The sequence below is a fragment of the Macaca fascicularis genome, chromosome 8 (assembly GCF_037993035.2).
Source record: "Macaca fascicularis isolate 582-1 chromosome 8, T2T-MFA8v1.1".
In the NCBI taxonomy this organism is placed as follows: domain Eukaryota; kingdom Metazoa; phylum Chordata; class Mammalia; order Primates; family Cercopithecidae; genus Macaca; species Macaca fascicularis.
The window spans coordinates 62,578,813-62,599,648 of NC_088382.1; the positions used below are offsets into that span (position 1 = coordinate 62,578,813).

A 20,836-nucleotide genomic window follows, 5' to 3' on the forward strand; every position below is an offset into this window, starting at 1 on the left:
TGGAAGGTACCTTAGAAGTCATTTCTCCCGCTCTTATTTTACAAATATTAAAAGAGGCATTAAAACATGAAGAACTAAGTTAGATAGCTGTCAATACTATACTTTTGGTTTCAGTTAATTCACTCTTAATTTTAGAAATTGTACACGTGTTTATAAAAGAACACACAGAGAGACAACGCAACACAGACAGATGAATATGCAGAATAAATCAGAGAGAAGAATCTATAAATCTAGATTCTTAAAGAGAGAGGTTACTAATGACCTTTTTATTGCTAATTCTTACTTAAAACTTGGCTATTCCTCCTCCCTGAACAGTTAACTTTCCTTGGCTTCCCTTAAGCCACACACTTTTTTTTTTGGTTGCGCTTTCTCATTCCCTTTTCCCAGGCTCTTCTTTCTTTCCCTAGGCCTTAAAAATCTAAAATTGTTATGAGGTTTGAACTATATTTTCTTCCCATTCTCTGATTTACATTTCTTCAAATTCTACAAAGACACTAATTAATCATAACATTTTAGGAAAAGGAAAAATACCACATAATATTAGGAAATACCACACATTTTAGGAAAAGGAAAAATACCACATAATATTACATGTGTACAACAACCATAATATGCAGTTTCAGAAATGTATCCCTCAAAATGTATCCCGCAAACTGCAATATTTTCTCTGGCCTGAATCCTACCAGTAGCTACCAAATTGCTCTTCCAGCTGACTGCTTTGCAGTTCTCCAATCTTTCTCCACGTTCCAGTGGGTGATCTTCATTAAGTATCAATCTAATTATGCCATTGTATTTAGCTGCTGTCCAGTACTTTAGGTAAAGTACAAGCTCTCTAACAAGGCATCTGGTTTTTGATCTAGCCCCAACATACTTCACAAGCACTACCTCTTACTATAGACCAACAACAATAAGTACATTAACAAAATTCAACAATATTCCATCTTAATCTACTACCAGCCTATCAGAAGGATAAGAATTACAGAAAGTGTAGGATATTTATGTTGATCTGAATGTAATTTGGGATAACAAAGTTTAGAGAATTTGAAGCTTAGAGAAAAAATAAAAATCATTTTTCAAATTAAAAAAATCATTTCATAGAAAACTAATCTTAGTTCTAAAGAGGTTAAATGATCTATCCAAGATCACATAGGTAGTGAAGAAACCAGGAACAAAATTCACATTCCCTCACTTCTAATCGAAGACTGTCTCATTTTGAAGCACCTGGTATTGTCATGTGACATATTAACATGAAAAATATTATTTTCCGGATGAGTAAAAAAACTAAAAAATAAAACATTCTTAAAAATACATGCTTTTGTCATGAGGAAATTTATTAACAGGATCAATGTAAGGAAAATCACATCTAAGATATAAGAAACCCTCAGCTACATAAAGAAATTATATTTGTTAGTTTACGTCTACCTTCTTTAGTTCTCAAATAAATGAAATGGGAAAAGAGATACAGACCTGTTGTTCTGCAATCAAAGATGTTCGAACATTTTGCATTTCTTCATTCTTTCTTTTTTCTTGCTCTTCAAGTTGTTCTAGAAACTTAGCTTTTTCTTCCTGAAGCTTTTCTTGAAGTTCAGCAACTAAGCTTGAAGAATCTTCTCTGGTAGAGTCAATGGCAGGACTTATAAATTAAATATAGCATTAAATTAAAAAAAAAACTACAGACACACAAATATACCAAATATCATATTTATGACATTTATCTTCCTCAAGCCTAATAATGTAGCATGAAAGATATCTGTGTGAACACTCTCTTTGAATCTAAAAAGTAAAGGGAAATACGTAAAAGTTTAATACAGATTAGATGCTGACACTAACAAGGTTTACTGATTTTTATCAGTATATCAGATACATTCAAGATAATTTGCTTGTATCAACATACATAAAAATCAAGAGGCTGCTCTGCCCATGGAGTAGCCATTCTTTTATTCTTTGGTCAAGCTCTGTGGCTCACACCTGCAATTCTAGCACTTTGGGAGGCCCAGGTGGGAGGATCCACTTGAGCTCAAGAGTTTAAGATCAGCCTGGGCAGCAAAGTGAAACCCCAGCTCTAAAAAAAAAAAAAAAGGAAAAAAAAAAAAAATCAAGAGCCAAGCACAGTGGTGCATGCTGAGGTAGGAGAACTGCTTGAGCACAGACGTTCAAATCCTGCCTGGGCAACATAAGGAAAAAGTATTTTTTGGTAAGGGACTATACACATAGGAAATAGGTAAACTCAACTTCAAATGTCAGTTTTGCTATTCCTATACATGAAATTTACACAATGACTTAGGAAAAAAGAAACATCTAAAGATTGCGTATGTTGAAATGCTTTCATTTCCATAAAACAGGCTTTGATTTATTTTGGTATCAAGTAGGCAACACAAAGCTAAAACTGAAAAGTGTTTACACAAACAAATCTACATATTCCTGAACTCATACTCATTTCCTGAAGACTTGCTAACCTCTCAGGTGTTGCTGACAAAGTGCTAGAGATGAGAATAGGACAATGTAAGAAGAAATGAACAAACACTGGTTAGTGATTATTTTAACTTATAATTAATAACTCAATAACTTCTAATTATAACTTCTAAGTATTAATCTTATCTACTTTCAACTTAATAATCCTTAGCATTAAAAAAAGGTTTCTTCAAGAAGATGAAAAATGCTTAGTATTAAAATATGCTGCTAAGCCTCAAGAAGTTGCTGTTATTAAAAAACTACTTAACAGGTCAATTTTTAGGCTTAAATGTCCCTCTATTTGTTTTTAAATGATATGTTAATGTTTTTGAAATCAGGGTGTGTTCTGCAATTAATATGGGCATGTATTTAAAATGTTCACTCTACACGTATCTTACGTAATTTCCTAATCTAATTATATGATAGAAATACACTATTTATACCAACAATCATACAAAAAAATTATTGGAATCTTTTTATTCATGCTTCCAAATTTACTGATAAAAATCTAGTAACTTAAACTTGCTGCTCAGATAACCTTTCCCCCAAAGAGATGGCTTTAAACAGCCAAACACAGAATATGCAGTTTGAAACAGTATCTCTATCAAAGTCTGAGACTCCTTATTTAGTTCCCAGAAAGGCTGGAATAGGAATCCCCTATTTCATAATATAATTAATTAAAGGACAGGATATATATTCCATAATATAATTAAGACGAAGGATTTACTTTTAAAGGTTCTCCTTTGGGGCTGAAGAGGGGGATGTGCAAGTTTAAACTATTCCATGGCTGGAAAACTGACATACTACATAAATCAAAGTCTTACTAAGGAACAAAAAGGGACTCAGACTACTAACAATGAAGTGCTTGGGATAAAAATAGGTATAGGCAGGGTTTACAAATAATCCTGTTTGGCCAGTGTCTTCCTTGAAGAAATCTCCACAGTTCTAAGGTAAGCTGAAACTTTCAGGAGTAAAAAACAAGGCCGGGTTTTAAGGAGCAAATCAAGAGAGCACTGAAGTTGGAGAAGTGAAGGACAGATAGTGAACAGTAAAGGATATGAATTTCATTGCAAGTACCATATAAAGTCATTGAAAGTTTTGGTCTAGAGAATGATACGGTGTGAATCTAGGTTTTGAAAAGACTATTGTGAGAAAGGGTATTAGTAAGAAATGGGGCACAGTAAAGAAGCCTGAAGGAGAGCTTTCAACATGATAAAGATCCTAGAATTGTATTAGAAAAAGTGTGGTTCAAATTGTGCAAGTGAGGGAGGGGAGGTCATGCACAGCCAGTACTTATAATTTCTAGGTGTCCTGCATCTTTGGATTGCCTGGGGTACTCCATTTCAGGGTCAGTGCTGTGCTGGGATAATACAGGGACAAGAGGACACAGTTCCAGGTACACAAACAGATATAGACACCACTGACACTCTGTAAACACTGTATCATCCCCAAAACCAGAATGAGAACACTAGGTGATTAGCATAGGGTATCTCATTTACTGACTCATAAAGTAAAAGCAAAAAATGGACAGGTTATGACATGAAAAATAACCATTATCCCGTACTGAAGACAGGTTTCTTATGGCTGTATTAATCCGGCCAAAAGTACATACTATGCTGTATTGTTTGAAGCTCCCATTAGAAAATGTTCCAAGTGACTATCTGCCACACAACTTCTATTGTACATTACCCTAGGATCTGAAATGGCCCTGTGAGGGGAATTAACCCTAGCAATGAAAGGCTAACAGCTAAAATAGGTTTTGTGTTTTAACCAGCATCACTGCCTTTCTTTGGGGAGCAAGTTGTGTAGAGGGGAGGGAGGTCATGAAGAAAAGGTGTATCACAGTTTAGTTAGAAAAATATAGTAGTCCCCCTTTACCCACAGGGAATATGTTCCAAGACCCCCAGTGGATGCCTGAAACCGCAGATAGTAGCAAACCCTGTATTTTTTTTCCAATATATGCACTGTGGTCCTAACATTTGCAGTTTGAGGTGTGATGGCAAAAAGAGAATGAATTGTCTCCTTCTGCACAGTTTCACAGATAGATTGGGTCTTACTGTAGATCTTTGCAGTCTCAGCATTTAATTTTTTTTTCTTACTAAATCAAGAACTTTCATCTTTTCACTTAAACGAAGCACTTCAAGGCTTCTTTTTGGCATACCCAAATTGTCAGCATCATTACTCTCGTGCTTTGGAGCCATTAAATAAAGGTTACTTGAACACAAGGACTGTGATACTGATAACCCAGATGGCTAACAAATGACTAATGTGTGGAGACTGCACAGTATGGATACACTGGACAAATCGTGCTTCTCAAAACGGTATCCAATTTAAAACTCAGGAATTGTTTATTTCATTTAATACTTTCGAACCATGCGGTAAGCGAAACCATGAAGAACGAAATCACATAAAATGAAACTAGAGAAGAGGGAATGACTGTATTTAATCTAACAACACTACAACAGAAACCTAAGGAATTCATCAATAAAGGTTGTCCACCTAAAAGAAACTTGCATAATCCTGTCTTTGCATATCTGAATACTTTAAAGAGGCTTGGACATTGAAACTCAAGGAAGCAGATACATTTGTTATCAGCTGGGAACTTTAGTATCATGGAAACTTGAAAAAAAGCATCTCTAAAGGTTGACAGTTTTTCCCACCATTAAAATGTCAGTTCTAGCAAAGGACTGTATTATATCCAAATATTTCTATCAACTAGAAAATTTACATTGAACATAAACTAGATTGTCTCGATGCTTGAACTCTTAACACTGACTAAATTAAAATGCGGCCTAGTAAACAGTTAGTTCACTGTTTTTTCAAAAAAAAAAATATCTTCTATCGCTTGAACCCCGGAGGCAGAGGTGGCAGTGAGCCGAGATCGCGACACTGCACTCCAACCTGGGCGACAAGAGCGAGACTCCGTCTCAAAAAAATAATAAACAAATTAAAAATCTCTTCTTTTGAAATTAGAATTACAAAATTAAAATGCTCCCACCCATACTCACTCAGATCCATATCACTACTTCCTAGGAGCAGGGACATTAATCATGTAGTAGGTAGATTTCCCGACCCACAAAAACCACATACACACATGTTCTGCTCTCATTTCCTTGTACAAAGGTACAGGAGAAAGCTTTCTCCTACATTTTCAAAACTAATATAAACTATTAATAACTCCAAATTAAATAGAAGATATTCTGATCTTGCATTTCCTGAATCACAAGTAGACCGGACAGTATTTACATTTTGGCCATTTGTATTTCTTCTTTGATCTCGTCATATCTCTGTCCATTTTTCTAACAGATTGTGCGCCTTTTTCTTATTGATTTACTGTGGGAGCTCTTGACATTACAGACATAGCTAATTTGCGTATTCATATCTTACAAATGTTTCTCCTTCGCAGCTGGCCTCTCAATGCTGCTTCTGGCATATGTAGAACCTAGTGGTGAAAGGGAAATGTGCCGGACTGTGTCCTCACATAAGCATCATTCTTCTTCAAAGGTTTCCTCTGCATGACAGAGAAGCCAGGGATATTATCCAGAATTCCTTCCTCAGTAGGTTCTATGTTTGAGTTTGCCAGTGGAAGATACCCACACCTGACCTGGGATGCTGAAGTGAGAGACTCTGGAGGTGGTTGTAGCCAAACATGTGGGCAATGTGAGATTCATAAGAGATTTGCAAGTAAACCACCTGTTTGGGGGTCTTGGTAGACAACTGATGAAAGTCTTCGAAGAACTGTAGCAGTTTCCTAAGCCACCAACTTTGGTGGTTCAGATGATTTTCTATTATAGATCTCCTGGCCTTCACCAGATTACTATCCAGTCTCCCAACATTCGTGTAAACTCTAAATCTGATACTAATCCCTTTAATCCTGAAATATTTAAAAGTGGTTGTTTTATAAGCTCAATCCCAATACAAAAAACGATTCGAGGAAAAAAAAAATCCCATAAAACATGGAAATCTGAGATTAATTCTCTGATCTGAAAGCAGTAATGACCTCATTGCCAGTGCAAAATAGAACACTGGAAGACCAGGGCAGTACATGGCAGAACAGCAGACACTTGTAGTTGTTTGAAAACCAGTGACGACTAAGGAGGGCAAGGCTTTGGGACATGTCCCAGCTGTGCCTCCAAATCCCATCAAACCTCCCTTCCTGGAAGCAACAGCCTTTTCTACCTTGTCTGAGGAAATCAGTGTCCCTTCACTTGAGGTAGTCCTCTTCTCAATGAGATGACCCTTTTCAACAACATCTCCCACCATTACTTCCAGACCCGTTGCTACACTCAAACTGCCAGATCTCTGGAGATTTAAAAGTCTAACAAAGGAGGAATTGCAAAGCAATTACAGAATCTTTAATATATTTTGGCAGAAAAACGGAAAATAAGTATGGGAATGGATCTAATGAGAGTTACAAGAGGAGGGACAGACTTTGCTAAGTTGACTGCCTGGAAAGTAGACTTAAGAATAACCAACATTAAATGAAAATTAGATGGCAAAATGAGATACTCTAGACCAAGGGCAGGTAAATTCAATCCGCTGTTTTTTATAATTAAAGTCTTGTTGGAACATAGCCAAACTGTTCATTTATATTGTCTCACTGCTGTCTTGCTAAAATGGTACAGCTGGGTAGTTTGGATAGAGACCATTTGGCCCACAAAACCTAAAATATTTACTATCCGGGCCTCTATAGAAAGTTTGCCAATCATTTCTTCAGGCTCATGATTCCCAAAGAGTGATCCACAGAAGCCTTGGGTTAACCAAACACATTCAGAGAACGAGTGAAGTCAGAACTGTTTTCACAGTAACACTAAAGTGCTGTCGTTTTTCACCTTGTTAATATTGGCACCAATGATAAAACCACTGGCACCTGAACACACATTAAAGACATTAGCACCAAACTTTATTTGTAGTCATTTTATCTTTCACCACAAGTCACTCAAAGTGGGGAGGAAAAAGGGGAGGTTGTTTTTTCTTAGACTATTCTTGATATAGTAAAAATTACTAGTTCTAAAATATGTCAACAGTTGGAAGAGCTGCATTAACTCAGTGAACTGGTGTTTTCCAAATTACCAACTCATGATGCCACAAAATCATACATGAGTAAAAGATTCAAGTACAAGAGATGTACCAATAAATGTTAAGATTATGAGAAAATCCACTGATAGCTTCATATTCCACAATAAAAACTAATGTTCAGAAATTACCACTTGCTGATTTTGATTTAGTAACAAAGAATATCAACAATCATCTGAAAAGGCTATTTAAATATTCCTTTCTTTTTCCAATTACATTCAGCATAAGGTTGGATTTTTTTCCCATATACTTCAATCAAAACTTAAGAGATTCGCAAATATATAGAACAATGGTACTCTTCGAACTAATTTTCATTTCAGACAAGTTTTTATTAAGAAGTCTTTATGTATGGCCAGGCACGGTGGCTCATGCCTGTAATCCCGGCACTTTGGGAGGCCAAGGTGGGCGGATCACAAGGTCAGGAGATGCAGACCATCCTGGCTAACATGGTGAAACCCCGTCTCTACTAAAAATACAAAAAAAATTAGCTGGGCGTGGTGTCACCCACCTATAGTCCCAGCTACTCGGGAGGGAGGCTGAGGCAGGAGAATCACTTGAACCCAGGAGGTTGCAGTGAGCTGAGACTGCGCCACTGCACTCCAGCCTGGGCAACAGAGCGAGACTCTGTCTCCAAAAAAAAAAAAGTATTACATATGCCAACATGTAATAAGGTTATTTGAAAATGGCTAAGTTTCAATTTCTTGGCATTAATCTTTAGTACAGAAATACTGACATAATCCCTATAAACAAAATCAGTTTGGAGTCAATTTTTTGAGAGCATAAAAAGATACTGTGACAGAAGTTAGAGAGCCACTGTTCTTGTTTTTCACATATTTAAAAGATGGTAAACACACACATACAGATTATATTAATAAGTCTGTGTGTAACCTGCAAATGCTAAAATTTTTACTATCTGGACCTTTAAAAAACAAGTTTGCTGTCCAGGGATGGTGGCTCACACCTGTAATCCCAGCACTTCGGGAGGCGAGGCAGGTGGATAATCTGAGGTCAGGAGTTTGAGACCAGCCTGACGAACATGAAGAAACCCTGTCTCTATTAAAAAAACAAAATTAGCCAGGCATAGTGGTACATGCCTATAATCTCAGCTACTCAAGAGGCTGAGGCAGGAGAACTGCTTGAATTTGGGAGGCGGAGGTTGCAGTGAGCAGAGATCATGCCACTGCACTCCAGCCTGAGCAACAAGAGCGCAACTCTGTCTCAAAAACAAAACAAAACAAAAACATAAACAAAAACAAGTTGCTGACTCCTGATCTACAAGAAGGCATCCAAAGGCAGGTATACTGGAAGGGGTTTATTACTTATACCCTCAGAGGGCCCAGAGAATACATTCTTTACCAAGGCTTTGCAAAATACATGCTTAAAAGGCTCTGTAGTGGTGCTCTGTAGAAAACAGACAGCAGAGAGAGATGAGAACACTGAAATTCAATGAATTTAATGGGAATGACAGGCTTCTGGAGTCGCAGAGGTCAATTAGTGGCATTTCACCACCAGAAACATAATGCGGCTCTATCACAGGCAACAGAGCCAGAGCAGTAATTAGAAGGTTTTGACCCAGAGAAATCTGTGGTCGTGGTTGTCCGTAGGCCCTAATACAATGAACCGGTTAAAGACCTATTAAAACTGTAAAAACAAAACAAAACAGAAAACTCTAAATCTAGTATTCAGAGGCTTAGCTTATCAAGAGAATTCTAACCTTCACCTAATTCCAAGATCTGAGTTAGTTATCAACTACAATGCTGAAGAGATCTACAGCCATTTTCCAGACTCCTGGGGGAATACTGAACACCAGCTCTGAGAGGACTGTAGTGACTGTGGTCTACCAGGAGGAGGAGATTATTGGTGCTCATGTGACAGACTTTGGGCCCAATGGTTCCCTCATCGAGATAGGAACAAGTTGAATAACCCTTAATGGAAATGCTTGGGAGCAGAAGTGCTCTGAATTTCAGATTCTGGAATACTTGTGTTATATTTACCAGTTGAGTATACCAAATGTGAAAATCCAAAATCCAAAAGGCTCCAATGAGCATTTCCTTTAAGCATCATGTCAGGGCTCAAAAAGTTTCAGATCTTGGAGCATTTTGGATTTGGAATACTCATCCTTACAGACTGGCAGAATCCCCGTGTTGCTTCCCTTACTCGTGGAACAAGGACTATTATGGTAGAAAAGGCCAAGTAAAATTCCTAAAACTCTCACTTCACATGACACAGGGGAGGGAGGTTTCTATCATGTTCTCATTCAACGTAAGTATGTGTCCTGTCCAGAAGACATGGAGACAAACAATGGATTTTAATGAAATTTTTCAGGTGGAGACTGTTTAAAAGTGATAAGGCAAGACACAGGTTGAAATATATATGTATTCACTTGGAGAATTAATGATAGAATGAATTGACATATTAATTATGTTCTAGAAACTGTTTATTGGGTCACAAAACCCCCTTCAAAGATTAAAAATAAAAATACTAAAAACCATCTTCTGTGATCAAAAGGCAGTAACATCAGACAGTAACAATAATAAAAATATAAAAACACCACCAATCCACAACCAAAGTATCAAACCTGCAATTTAAAGACATCTTTCAAACACAGAGGAAATAACTGAAATTGTATTAAGAAAATAACAATAAGGAACACTCTGTATGTTCCTATCTATGATTTAGCCTTTAGTAAACAATATGCAGAAGACAATTTTACAGTCTTTTATATACTAAAGAGAACATATATAGGTAATTTTCTACTGAAGAGTTTAGAAAAAAAACTGCGAATAAAGAGAGAAACTTAGAAGGAAAAACAAAGAGCTCTTTAAAACATTTCAAACTTTCAACAAAACATTTCTCTGAAAATCTAAACTGCTGATTCATTTTTTAAAAGCCACTCATGGATTTAGTCTGTTAGTTCTGTTTGCAAGAAACACTGACAAAGGGTAAAAGTTTTTACTTCATGAAAATACCCTAGTTGCTACATTTACCCAAGGTAAATGAGTAAATCAAGGTACTATGATTACACACACTTCCAAAAACACACGAATCACTGATATTTTAATTTTATAATTACAGACTAAACTGAATTCTTACCTTTTTGCTATTTGGTTCTCAAGATGTTTTACTTTTTCTAATAACTGTTTCTCAACAACTTCTCTCTCCAATATAAATTCTTTTAGGGCAGTCTGAATAGCTTCATCTTTTTCACAATTAAGCTTCTGAATTAACTGTTCTCTGTCTTGTTCCTGGCTGATGACCAATTTTTGTTTGTCTTTCTCAAGGTTCTGGATAATAGCTTCATATTTCTCTTCTTGTTGGGTGATTTTTTCATCTTTCTGTTTTTCAAGAGCACTCAATTCTGAGTTCAATTTACTCTGCAGTTCAATTATTTGTTCTTTCAGGGTGTTTTCTATTTCAAATGCTTGGTGATGCAAAGATGTTACTTTGTTTAATTCAGCTTTAAGTATACTAGATTCTTCTTCATGTCTACTAATCAACTCAGAAATACACTGATCTTTTTCAATTGTCATTAAAGTTCTTAGCTCTGCTAAGCCCACCTGATAATTTTCATTATTATCCTGAATCTTTTGGTTGAGTTTACTAATTTCTGTTCTCAAATTTTCTGTCTCCTGTTCAAGAAGAGATTTCAAGGTCTCCTTCTGCTGGGCTCTGCTTTCTTCCAGCAAAATTTTTATTTCATCAGTTTCTGCTTCCTTCAATGCAAGTTCAACCTCTAACTTGCATCTCATGTCTGACAAATCAGAAACCTTGAGTTTTAATTCCTGTAACTGTTGTTCTTTTTCCTGGATAACTGCAGCATGAGATTCCTGTATTTGATTAATTATTTGTTGGTTTTCCTTTTTTAATTCCTCCAAAGAAATTCTGTGGTCTGTCATAACCTTCTCAAACTCTTGTATGTGTCTAACCTGAAGTGTGTCCTCTAATTCCTTTAGATGACTTTGCTCCAAAGACTGAAGTTCTGCCCTCAATAACTGTAACTTCTCATCATTTTCAACATGGAGCTTTTTTAAGTCTTCTAACACTATTTCTCGTGACTGCTTCAGTTCTTTAATTTCACAATTTTGAGAGTGCATTATATTTTCCATTTCTAACAACTTCTGATCCTTTTCATTCTGCAGGCAGATTACAGCTTCTTTTTCATGTTTAACCAAAGCAAATTCATTATCTTTATTTTGTAAAACCTCCTCAAGGCATACTAACTCTCCCTTCAATTTTTTAATTTTGTTTTCATTCTCTTCAGTTTCCTTTATTAGTGCGTCAAGTTTACCTTCATATTCATTTTTTAAAGACTGTAGTTCTTTTTGATGTTTTTCTTTTAGTGTTATTTCCAGAGAACATTTTACTTTTTCAATAATGTTTCTTATTTCTACTGCTGTACATTTTAATGAATTTGAGAAGTCACACTGTTCTTTTTGTACAAATGTTCTAAAGTGGCAAAGGTCTTCCTTAATGGTTTGTATACTGAAGTGAGAGTCTTGGGCAACAACTCTACATCTTTCTAACTGGACATTCAGAGAAGCATGATCTCCAAAATTCTCCTTACCACATACATTTGTATCCTGCATACGTCTACTGTCTATTGCATTGATAACTGATGAATAAAGTGATTCCACCATCATTTCTGGGCTTTGTGGATCACTTATAGGATTAGGAGATGACAGATTTTCTTCTATTACAAACTCATTCACAGCAGACATAAAATCTGATTCAGGACTTTCTGCTAATGAATCCAGGTCTAAAGAAACTTGGTGAATAGTCTGTTCTATGTTTGGATGGGGAATAGTTTCAAAATCAAATGTATGTGCATCAATGCTATCTGGAGATAATTCTTCTAAGGGACAAACTGCAGGACATAAGGGATCCTGAACAGTCAGCGGTGGAGGAGTTCTTGGTGAGGTAGTAGTTGTAATTCCTGCTGTACTTTCCATCCTTGGTGAAGAAGCAGACTGTGGGGATGTCTGACTCACAGATGCCTGGAAAACAGAAAGAAAGGCTTAAAGAGCTGTACCAACACAAACATTTTTCACTAATGAAGAAAACTGTTTGAAAGAATTGAATTTGCCTTTTGTTCACTCAGTAGATCTGTAATGGTCTGTGACATTTCATCCAAACTTTGTGCTGCTTTTACCAAATTATGTAGAGCAAGTACATGCTGGTGTAGAGGTTCAAAGTCACAAAGTAAGGGAACCCTGAAACAGAATACAATGAAATTAGACTTCTGATTTCTTAATGAAATAGCAGATAACAGCTACCAAATATTTTGATATGTCAAAAATAACAAGAGCCTTATCATTCCTTTTAAAATTAATACCAGAAGTACTTTAAGAACTTTGTGTCATAATCAGTAAAGTTAAAACTTAGGGCCAAGCATGGTGGATTACACCTATAATTCCAGCACTTTGGGAGGCCTAGGCAGGTGGATCACGAGGTCAGGAGTTCGAGACTGGCCTGGCCAACATGGTGAAACCGTATCTCTACTAAAAATACAAAAATTAGCAGGGCGTGGTGATGGGCTCCTGTAATCCCAGCTACTCAGGAGGCTGAGGCAGGAGAATTGCTGGAACATGGGAGGTGAAGGTTGCAGTGAGCCGATATCGCGCCACTGCACTCCAGCCTGGGTGAGCCTGTCTGAGACAGACAGAGCGAGACTCCATCTCAAGAAAAAAAAAAAAAATATATATATATATAAAAAGTCAGAAATTTCCCAACAGCATGCAAAAAGTAACTACTGGAAAAAAATAATTACATGTAAGGCATACCTTCCTTTACTTTACCTTCATTTTCGATCATTTTTTATTCCTCAGAAATTTCTCAAAGCAGTCACAGGAAAGCCAGTCTATCATAAATATTTCTTATCTTGGCACCTCTTAAGATTACTGGTACTACCTGGCACAACTCCAGAATAATAAAAACATTTTAAGGTTATAAATTAGTTTAAAATACTGATGACATTTACCTGAGGAATGGCTGAACTTCCGAAGGACAAAATGATTGCAGAAACTGTAAATCTTTTAATGAAATATCTGGAAGTTCACAGTCAAACTTTCGAGGCTTCTGAGTCTGTACCAAAAAATAAATTAATTAAAAAAAATTTTTTACACAAAAAACAGAGGGCAAATTTATATGATTTCTTACTATAATTAAATTTACTATACCAAACAAACTAAAATGCTTTAAATGATTAAGAAACAAAAAAAGAAATATCATTCAATAAAGATATGGCATATTATTTTTCTGAGCCTTTAGTAAACTGGGACGTGAACTGCTAGTGATCAAGGGATGCGCTTGTTCCTCCCCTTCTCTGCGTTTAGCATCATTTTATGGGAATTACAGTATTCCTATCCTGTATGTATGTGCGTGTGTGTGTGTGTGTGTATATATATGGTAAATATATATGTACTTACATATATATTTACCACGTTAAAGTCACTAATATATTAAAATATACACATGTATTTTTTTCCCATGTAACACTTTCTTATTTGCTGTTCCCTTGACCTTCCCATTACATATTCCAGAAGACAAAGTGTTGGTCAATTTTAGCTTCTATAAAAAATATTAACTGGTAAATCCTACCAATTCGTTATTTATAAAATTGCCAAGAGTTGCATCAAAAAAAACTTCAATAGTTTTAAATCATTACTCAAGCAGATGTGGAGATGCCAAGATGTTCTTCATAAAAAAGAGTTCTCAGATAAATAAGTAGGGGAATCGCTATGTCACCAATTCTTAGATATTAAAAAATACATACATTTAAAACACTAAGAAATCCTGCAGTACAGAAACATGTTTAACAGCTAAGCACAGCTGGGCGTGGTGGTTCACGCCTGTAACCTGAACAATTTGGGAGGCCAACGTGGGCAAAAACACTTGGGGCCAGGAGTTTGAGATCAGCTGGCCAACATGGTGAAACCCTATCTCTACTAAAATACAAAAACTTAGCCGGATGCGGTGGTGGGCACCTGTAGTCCCAGCTACTTGGGAGGCTGAGGCACAAGAATAGTTTGAACCCAGGAGGTAGAGGTTGCAGTGAGACGAGATCGTGCCACTGCACTCCAGCCTGGACAACAGAGCAAGACTCTGTCTCCAAAACAACAACAACACAGCTAAGCAGTACATCTGATGGGGGTAAAAGTCCCCATATTGCTTTGATCATGGAAATGTTTCTTCTCATGTAATAAAATTAATGACCCCAGATAATAATGGTTAAGAAATATACCAAACTAATATTTAATTTCAGTGAAGTCTAACTGAGGCTTTATTATTCTGATTTGTCAAAATATAAATGGGGGTGGTGTGAAAATATAGAAGGGCAAGGAGGAGGCAGAGGCTGTAAAGGAGGAGGGAGGGAGAAGAGCGGTGGAAGAAAGAGGAGGGAAGGATGGAAAGAAAAAAAGGAAGAGACAACAAAACAAAAAAAACTAAGTGAATCTATTTCTACCAATCCTAACAGTGCAGTATAAGCTATCTTCCTGTGTTATGAAGATTCTTTATAAAAAATTATGAATGCAAATATCAATCTTTACGCTGACTTTTATCAAGCTTTATGCTGACTTTTAAAGTCAAAAACATTTTTATTTTGATTTTTTTAAAACCACAACAATTTCTGCAAGTTTCTGATAAATGCCTCTACTTCTGGAAAAAAGGTTTTAAAACATACGGAATTTAGTCATGGTTAGAAAATAAATACATACACAAAAGGAAGGGGGCCAGGAGTCCAGTCCCCTAAACAGACGATTTCTTAAAAAAGACTTCCCTGTATAAAGAAATTAACAATATGGTTATTTTAGAGCTTTATTTAAGGCAAAAAATTATCTCTGGTTTTTGAAAAAGTAAACTAAAAGTTGACAGTACTTCAAGTTTAAAATTTAACAATGGATTCAATTCTATACATTTTAAAAGGAATGGTAATTAACAGCATATACATCAAGTATGCTACAGAAATCCAAGCTTATAAAAACTTTTTTCCTTTACAAAAGTAATTGAAATTATTAATGAACACTTACTAAATAATTTCCCAAAGGATTCCCTTTTTGATTTTTCTGCTTCATATAATCTCTTTCCATCTTTGACTAAAGCACCAGCCCACTAGAAGAGGAACGCTTATGTTAAACATAAACATACACCAATTTGTTAAACTTCATATACAGTTAAAATAGAATTCAACTTGCATACCTCCCTGTAGTGTTTTATGAACATTTTTCTTCTTACAACCTCAACAACAGCTAAGCAGTACATCTGAGGAACTGTACTAAGAGCTTCAACAATTTTGACTCTTTCTAACAGCTCTATCACGAGGCGGAGCAAAGCTTGTAACTTCTCTCCATCTTGATCAGCATGAAGCATTACAAAGCAACACCACCTAGAGAATAAAATCCATTATTTTCAAAATTCACAAAACTTACTTAGTTACTTAGTAAGTTTACTAACTTAGTTAAGCCAAAGAAATCAAGACATATAAGCTCTACAAAATTCATCAATAAGGTATTTCAATAAAATGGCAAGGGAAAAACTAGCCCATCATTTGGGAGAAATAAATATAAACATCAACTCTAAACATCTTAAAACAGATATATAAATGAATCACTTACTTCAGTCTGACATGTAGGTTATTTGCTAGTTCTTGTTTGGCAGTGGTACACTTCTGCTTAATATCTAACAGTTTTCTATGATTTTGCAACATAATCATCAACTGATTCGCGTGACTCAGGCATAAATCAGGTAATACAGATGCATCCTTTAAGTTTTCAGCTCTCTTCTGATTAGCTAAAAATCCCTTTGAGAAAAAAAGTGTTTCAAAGGACATTAATTTTGTTTCATGAAAGGTATGGACATTCAGTTAAGTGGAAAATCTTTATGTTAAACACAGCCCGTTCTGTGCCTTCTAACAATATTTTTAAATCCTCTATTTTTCTTGAATGTAGAAGATGCATAAATGGCACAAGACCTAGAATTTTTAAGAATCCTATGCTCATCTTTAATTTTTCAAACTAGAAGAAAACAAAGGCTGGAAAGATAAAGCCACTTAGCCAAGGACATATTTAGTAGTCGATGAGAACTAGAAGCTGTGTGTCTAGACTCCTATAGCATTATCGGTCAGTCACAGCACAAACAAAACAAGGTCACTGAAAAACAATGAGGGATTTAATAGTACATTAGACACTTCCCCAAAATACAAAAATAATAAAATGCTCTTATAATATTTATCGAAAAGTCACTGCCCTCTCCAGTTATCTCTGGACTATATTTTGTTCCACTGATCTGTGCTCCCATCACTAGGACAATAACTGAATTGTGTGATTTTGCACACAGTTAATACTTTATTATTTGGTAGAAAAACCTTTTTTTAGTTTTTCTTAGCTGTCCTTACTCATTTGTTTTTGTAGGTAAACGGTGTATCTGTCAAGTAGGGATTAAGTTACTAATTAATTTCGATAGATTTGTCATAATCTTCCTTCATCTCTCCCAAGTATATTTACTTTTCTTTATATGTGGTCCAAAGATAACCTAATAAGGTTATTACTTCATACTTTATTGCTTCTACAAAGTTTTTTCCTATGCTATATACTAAGTGGCTTATATGTAATAATGCTTTAGGTTTTGTACATCCATCTGATTGCTCTATTGATACTGTAAATAAATCATTATCCTTCTAGGAACTTAACTTTATGACCAGCTAAAGGATAAGTGTGTCTTCCAATTTTCTGGTAGTTCTCTGTTTCATGTTTTCCTAAATATTACAATATTTAGATTTAAATGATGTCTATTAAAGCCAAACTGGTTCAATATCCGAAAACAAGACAATTTTTATAGTAACTGCAAGCTTTTTCCTTTCAAGATACTCTTTGGTTAACTGCAACTATAATTTTTCTATAACGTAATCTATTAAAAAACAATTTGCTACTTTTATCTCCTTTTGCAAAGTCTGGTTTTCAATTACTTTTTATTGAATCCATGAAAAATACAGAATCAATCCCAAATCTAAATTCTAGACCATTAGTAAAGGATTTCCTGACATCAAAGCATGTAAGTACTGTATTGCTAAAAGAAGGAAAAAATACTGTTTTTCAATAAACTGAATTCCATATTTGCTCAACCATCCTCAATATAATCCAGACCAAATAGAAAAAACCTCACAAATCATGTAGTACTAATTACTAATATTTCTACACACAAATAAGGTTTGACAGCTACATGATAGCACTACAGTACTCACAATCCTGTTACAGATGCATTCTGCCAACTTTGGTTTGGGAAGAAAACTCCCTGATATTTTCTAATTTTGCTGATACCCCTCAAGGATACGAATGGCTAGAGAACGAATATTCAGGGCTCCAGTGTTACACAGCTTCATAGGTTTGGTGAGTGAGGTTTTGTTTTGTTTTGTTTTTTGTTTTTTTGCCAAAACCATGTAGAAGGGTCTACAACAAATCCTCATAAATGTTGTGGTTTTAAGAAATTACCCCTTCAAAGGCATTTGAAATGGTCTGTATCTTATGAAATGTTCAGGCAATAAATAATAAATCCCTTTTCACAATTTCTTTTCTCTTTTAATTGGGAGTGGTTTTAAGTTTTAATTGCTATGTAGCTAGAATGTATTATACTACATTGTAAATGTATTTAGCAAGATGTTAAATCAACTCCTAAAACTGGCTAATCTGAATTTATCTAATTTTCACCAACCACATTCTGAAGGAAGTACTGACAAACTATCTGCAACAGGGAAATACCATTGGCAGCAACAAAAGTAACTGATGAGATATCTGTAAATAAAAATTTTACACTAGCCAGAGGCTAGATAGAATTGTAACATTTCTCAAATTCAAAAAACACAAATCCAAATTCTCATTTTATTAAGTATTGATGTGTTCTTACTATGTATGTATCAGGAATGTGTGGTAAGGCCTTGTAGATAGAGCAATAGAAGACAGACTAGTGTCCTGCCTCCTTGGAGCTTATATTCTGGAAAGAGACTGTATTAAAAAGCATGTAATTAATAATTACAATTGCGGTACAGGATAAGTATAGCATACTAAGAGAAAATAAACCTGATGATGTGACCAAGACTTCAAGACTGGAAACGTCTGGCTGAGGAAGTGATGCTTCTGCTAAAACCTTGACTCTGTACATCCCTTGGCAGCCCAAATCATGACAATATAGGTGTGAAAAGTTGTCTCACTTACCATATACCTCCTAGTTTCAACTGGGTATACCTTTTCTCTCATGAGCTCACTGAAAATAATCTTACTAACTGAATCCTCTCACAGTCAGATTCACTCAGGCACACTCAACTGAAATCTGTCTACCTCGGGGTCTACATTTCTGCCTTACAATTTTGCTCCCAATATACAATCAGACAACATAGATGACTTCTAAATATACTTACTATGAATACTTAGGAGTATCAAAAAATATCCATTGGAGAACTTAAATAATCAAATATTTAATTGCCTCAAAATGTTTAAAAGGACTAAACCACTCAGGTATCAAAGAAAGAAAAGATATTTTATAAAAGTAAGAATATTATCTATAGTATTCATTTGGTGTTCTTTATAGTCCATGAGCTACCATAGTTTAAAACAATAGCAAAATACTACAAATAAATTAGGGGGAACGAAGATGTAGAAACAGGATGCTCTATGAGCATAAGACAACAAAAACTAACTTTGTAATTTTCATCGGAACAGAAATTCTCACTCAATTTTACTTCAGTTTGGATTCAGGGAGATTACATGGTCAGATTTAGAAAGCAAACAAGAAAACCTCAAATACGCAAATAATGCATTCTTCCATTTTGAGAAAATAGTATTATCACCCAACTATACTCCCAGAAAAATACTTTTCCTTGTATGACAAAACTCCATTTGCTGAAACCAAGTAGACTTGAGGGCAATATCAGCAATAAATATCTTTTTATATTATTAACAAATACAAAACCATCCAATGTACCTGCCTAATCGACTGTTCAAGTGATACAAAGGAGGACTAACAGCAATATTTTAAAATATTGAGAGATTAAGGGGAGCAAAGAAAAGGCAGAGAGAGAAAACTAGAGTGTCTAAGGTAAGAGAATTGAAAGCCCTGGTTTACTCCATCTGAGAAACAGTAATAAAGAAATCCATAGGATTTTTTTTTTAAAGCAACAATAATTTTAAAATATAAAAAAATGAACAAAAACAAGTAATCCGCATCTGATCAGCTTGCTGCACTTTGGAAAAGGCTTAACTTAAGCCAGTGTGGTGCTGAGATTTTCTTTTTTTTTTTTTTTTTATTATACTTTAAGTTCTAGGGTACATGTGGATAACGTGCAGGTTTGTTACATATGTATACTTGTGCCATGTTGGCGTGCTGCACCCATCAACTCGTTAGCACCCATCAACTCGTCATTTACATCAGGTATAACTCCCAATGCAATCCTTCCCCCCTCCCCCCTCCCCATGATAGGCCCCGGTGTGTGATGGTCCCCTTCCCGAGTCCAAGTGATCTCATTGTTCAGTTCCCACCTATGAGCAAGAACATGCAGTGTTTGGTTTTCTGTTCTTGCGATAGTTTGCTGAGAATGATGGTTTCCAGCTGCATCCATGTCCCTACAAAGGACACAAACTCATCCTTTTTTATGGCTGCATAGTATTCCATGGTGTATATGTGCCACATTTTCTTAATCCAGTCTGTCACTGATGGACATCTGGGTTGATTCCAAGTCTTTGCTATTGTGAATAGTGCCGCAATAAACATACGTGTGCATGTGTCTTTATAGCAGCATGATTTATAATCCTTTGGGTATATACCCAGTAATGGGATGGCTGGGTCATATGGTACTTCTAGTTCTAGATCCTTGAGGAATAGCCATACTGTTTTCCATAATGGTTGAACTAGTTTACAATCCCACCAACAGTGTAAAAGTGTTCCTATTTCTCCACATCCTCTCCAGCACCTGTTGTTTCCTGACTTTTTAATGATTGCCATTCTAACTGGTGTGAGATGGTATCTCATTGTGGTTTTGATTTGCATTTCTCTGATGGCCAGTGATGATGAGCATTTTTTCATGTGTCTGTTGGCTGTATGAATGTCTTCTTTTGAGAAGTGTCTGTTCATATCCTTTGCCCACTTTTCGATGGGGTTGTTTTTTTCTTGTAAATTTGACTGAGTTCTTTGTAGGGTTCTGGATATTAGCCCTTTGTCAGATGAGTAGATTGCAAAAATTTTCTCCCATTCTGTAGGTTGCCTGTTCACTCTGATGGTAGTCTCTTTTGCTGTGCAGTAGCTCTTTAGTTTAATGAGATCCCAT

The 20,836-nt window shown here is 35.7% G+C and overlaps 1 protein-coding gene across 4 annotated transcripts in view; it reads right to left on the reverse strand.

The window, feature by feature from the left end:
• Window positions 1–20,836, reverse strand: part of RB1CC1 (RB1 inducible coiled-coil 1) — a 97,058-nt gene that overhangs the window by 19,672 nt on the left and 56,550 nt on the right. For 3 of the 4 annotated variants that reach the window (XM_005563310.4, XM_005563309.4, XM_015454854.4), the window contains exons 9-16: window positions 16,140–16,324; window positions 15,724–15,910; window positions 15,555–15,636; window positions 15,243–15,304; window positions 13,505–13,608; window positions 12,611–12,737; window positions 10,621–12,521; window positions 1,468–1,633 (exon numbers count right to left, since the gene is read on the reverse strand). In XM_005563310.4, the coding sequence (XP_005563367.1) occupies window positions 1,468–1,633; window positions 10,621–12,521; window positions 12,611–12,737; window positions 13,505–13,608; window positions 15,243–15,304; window positions 15,555–15,636; window positions 15,724–15,910; window positions 16,140–16,324 (2,814 nt within the window). The remainder of the gene's footprint in view (window positions 1–1,467; window positions 1,634–10,620; window positions 12,522–12,610; window positions 12,738–13,504; window positions 13,609–15,242; window positions 15,305–15,554; window positions 15,637–15,723; window positions 15,911–16,139; window positions 16,325–20,836) is intronic. The other variant, XM_073998813.1, reaches the window with a different exon arrangement.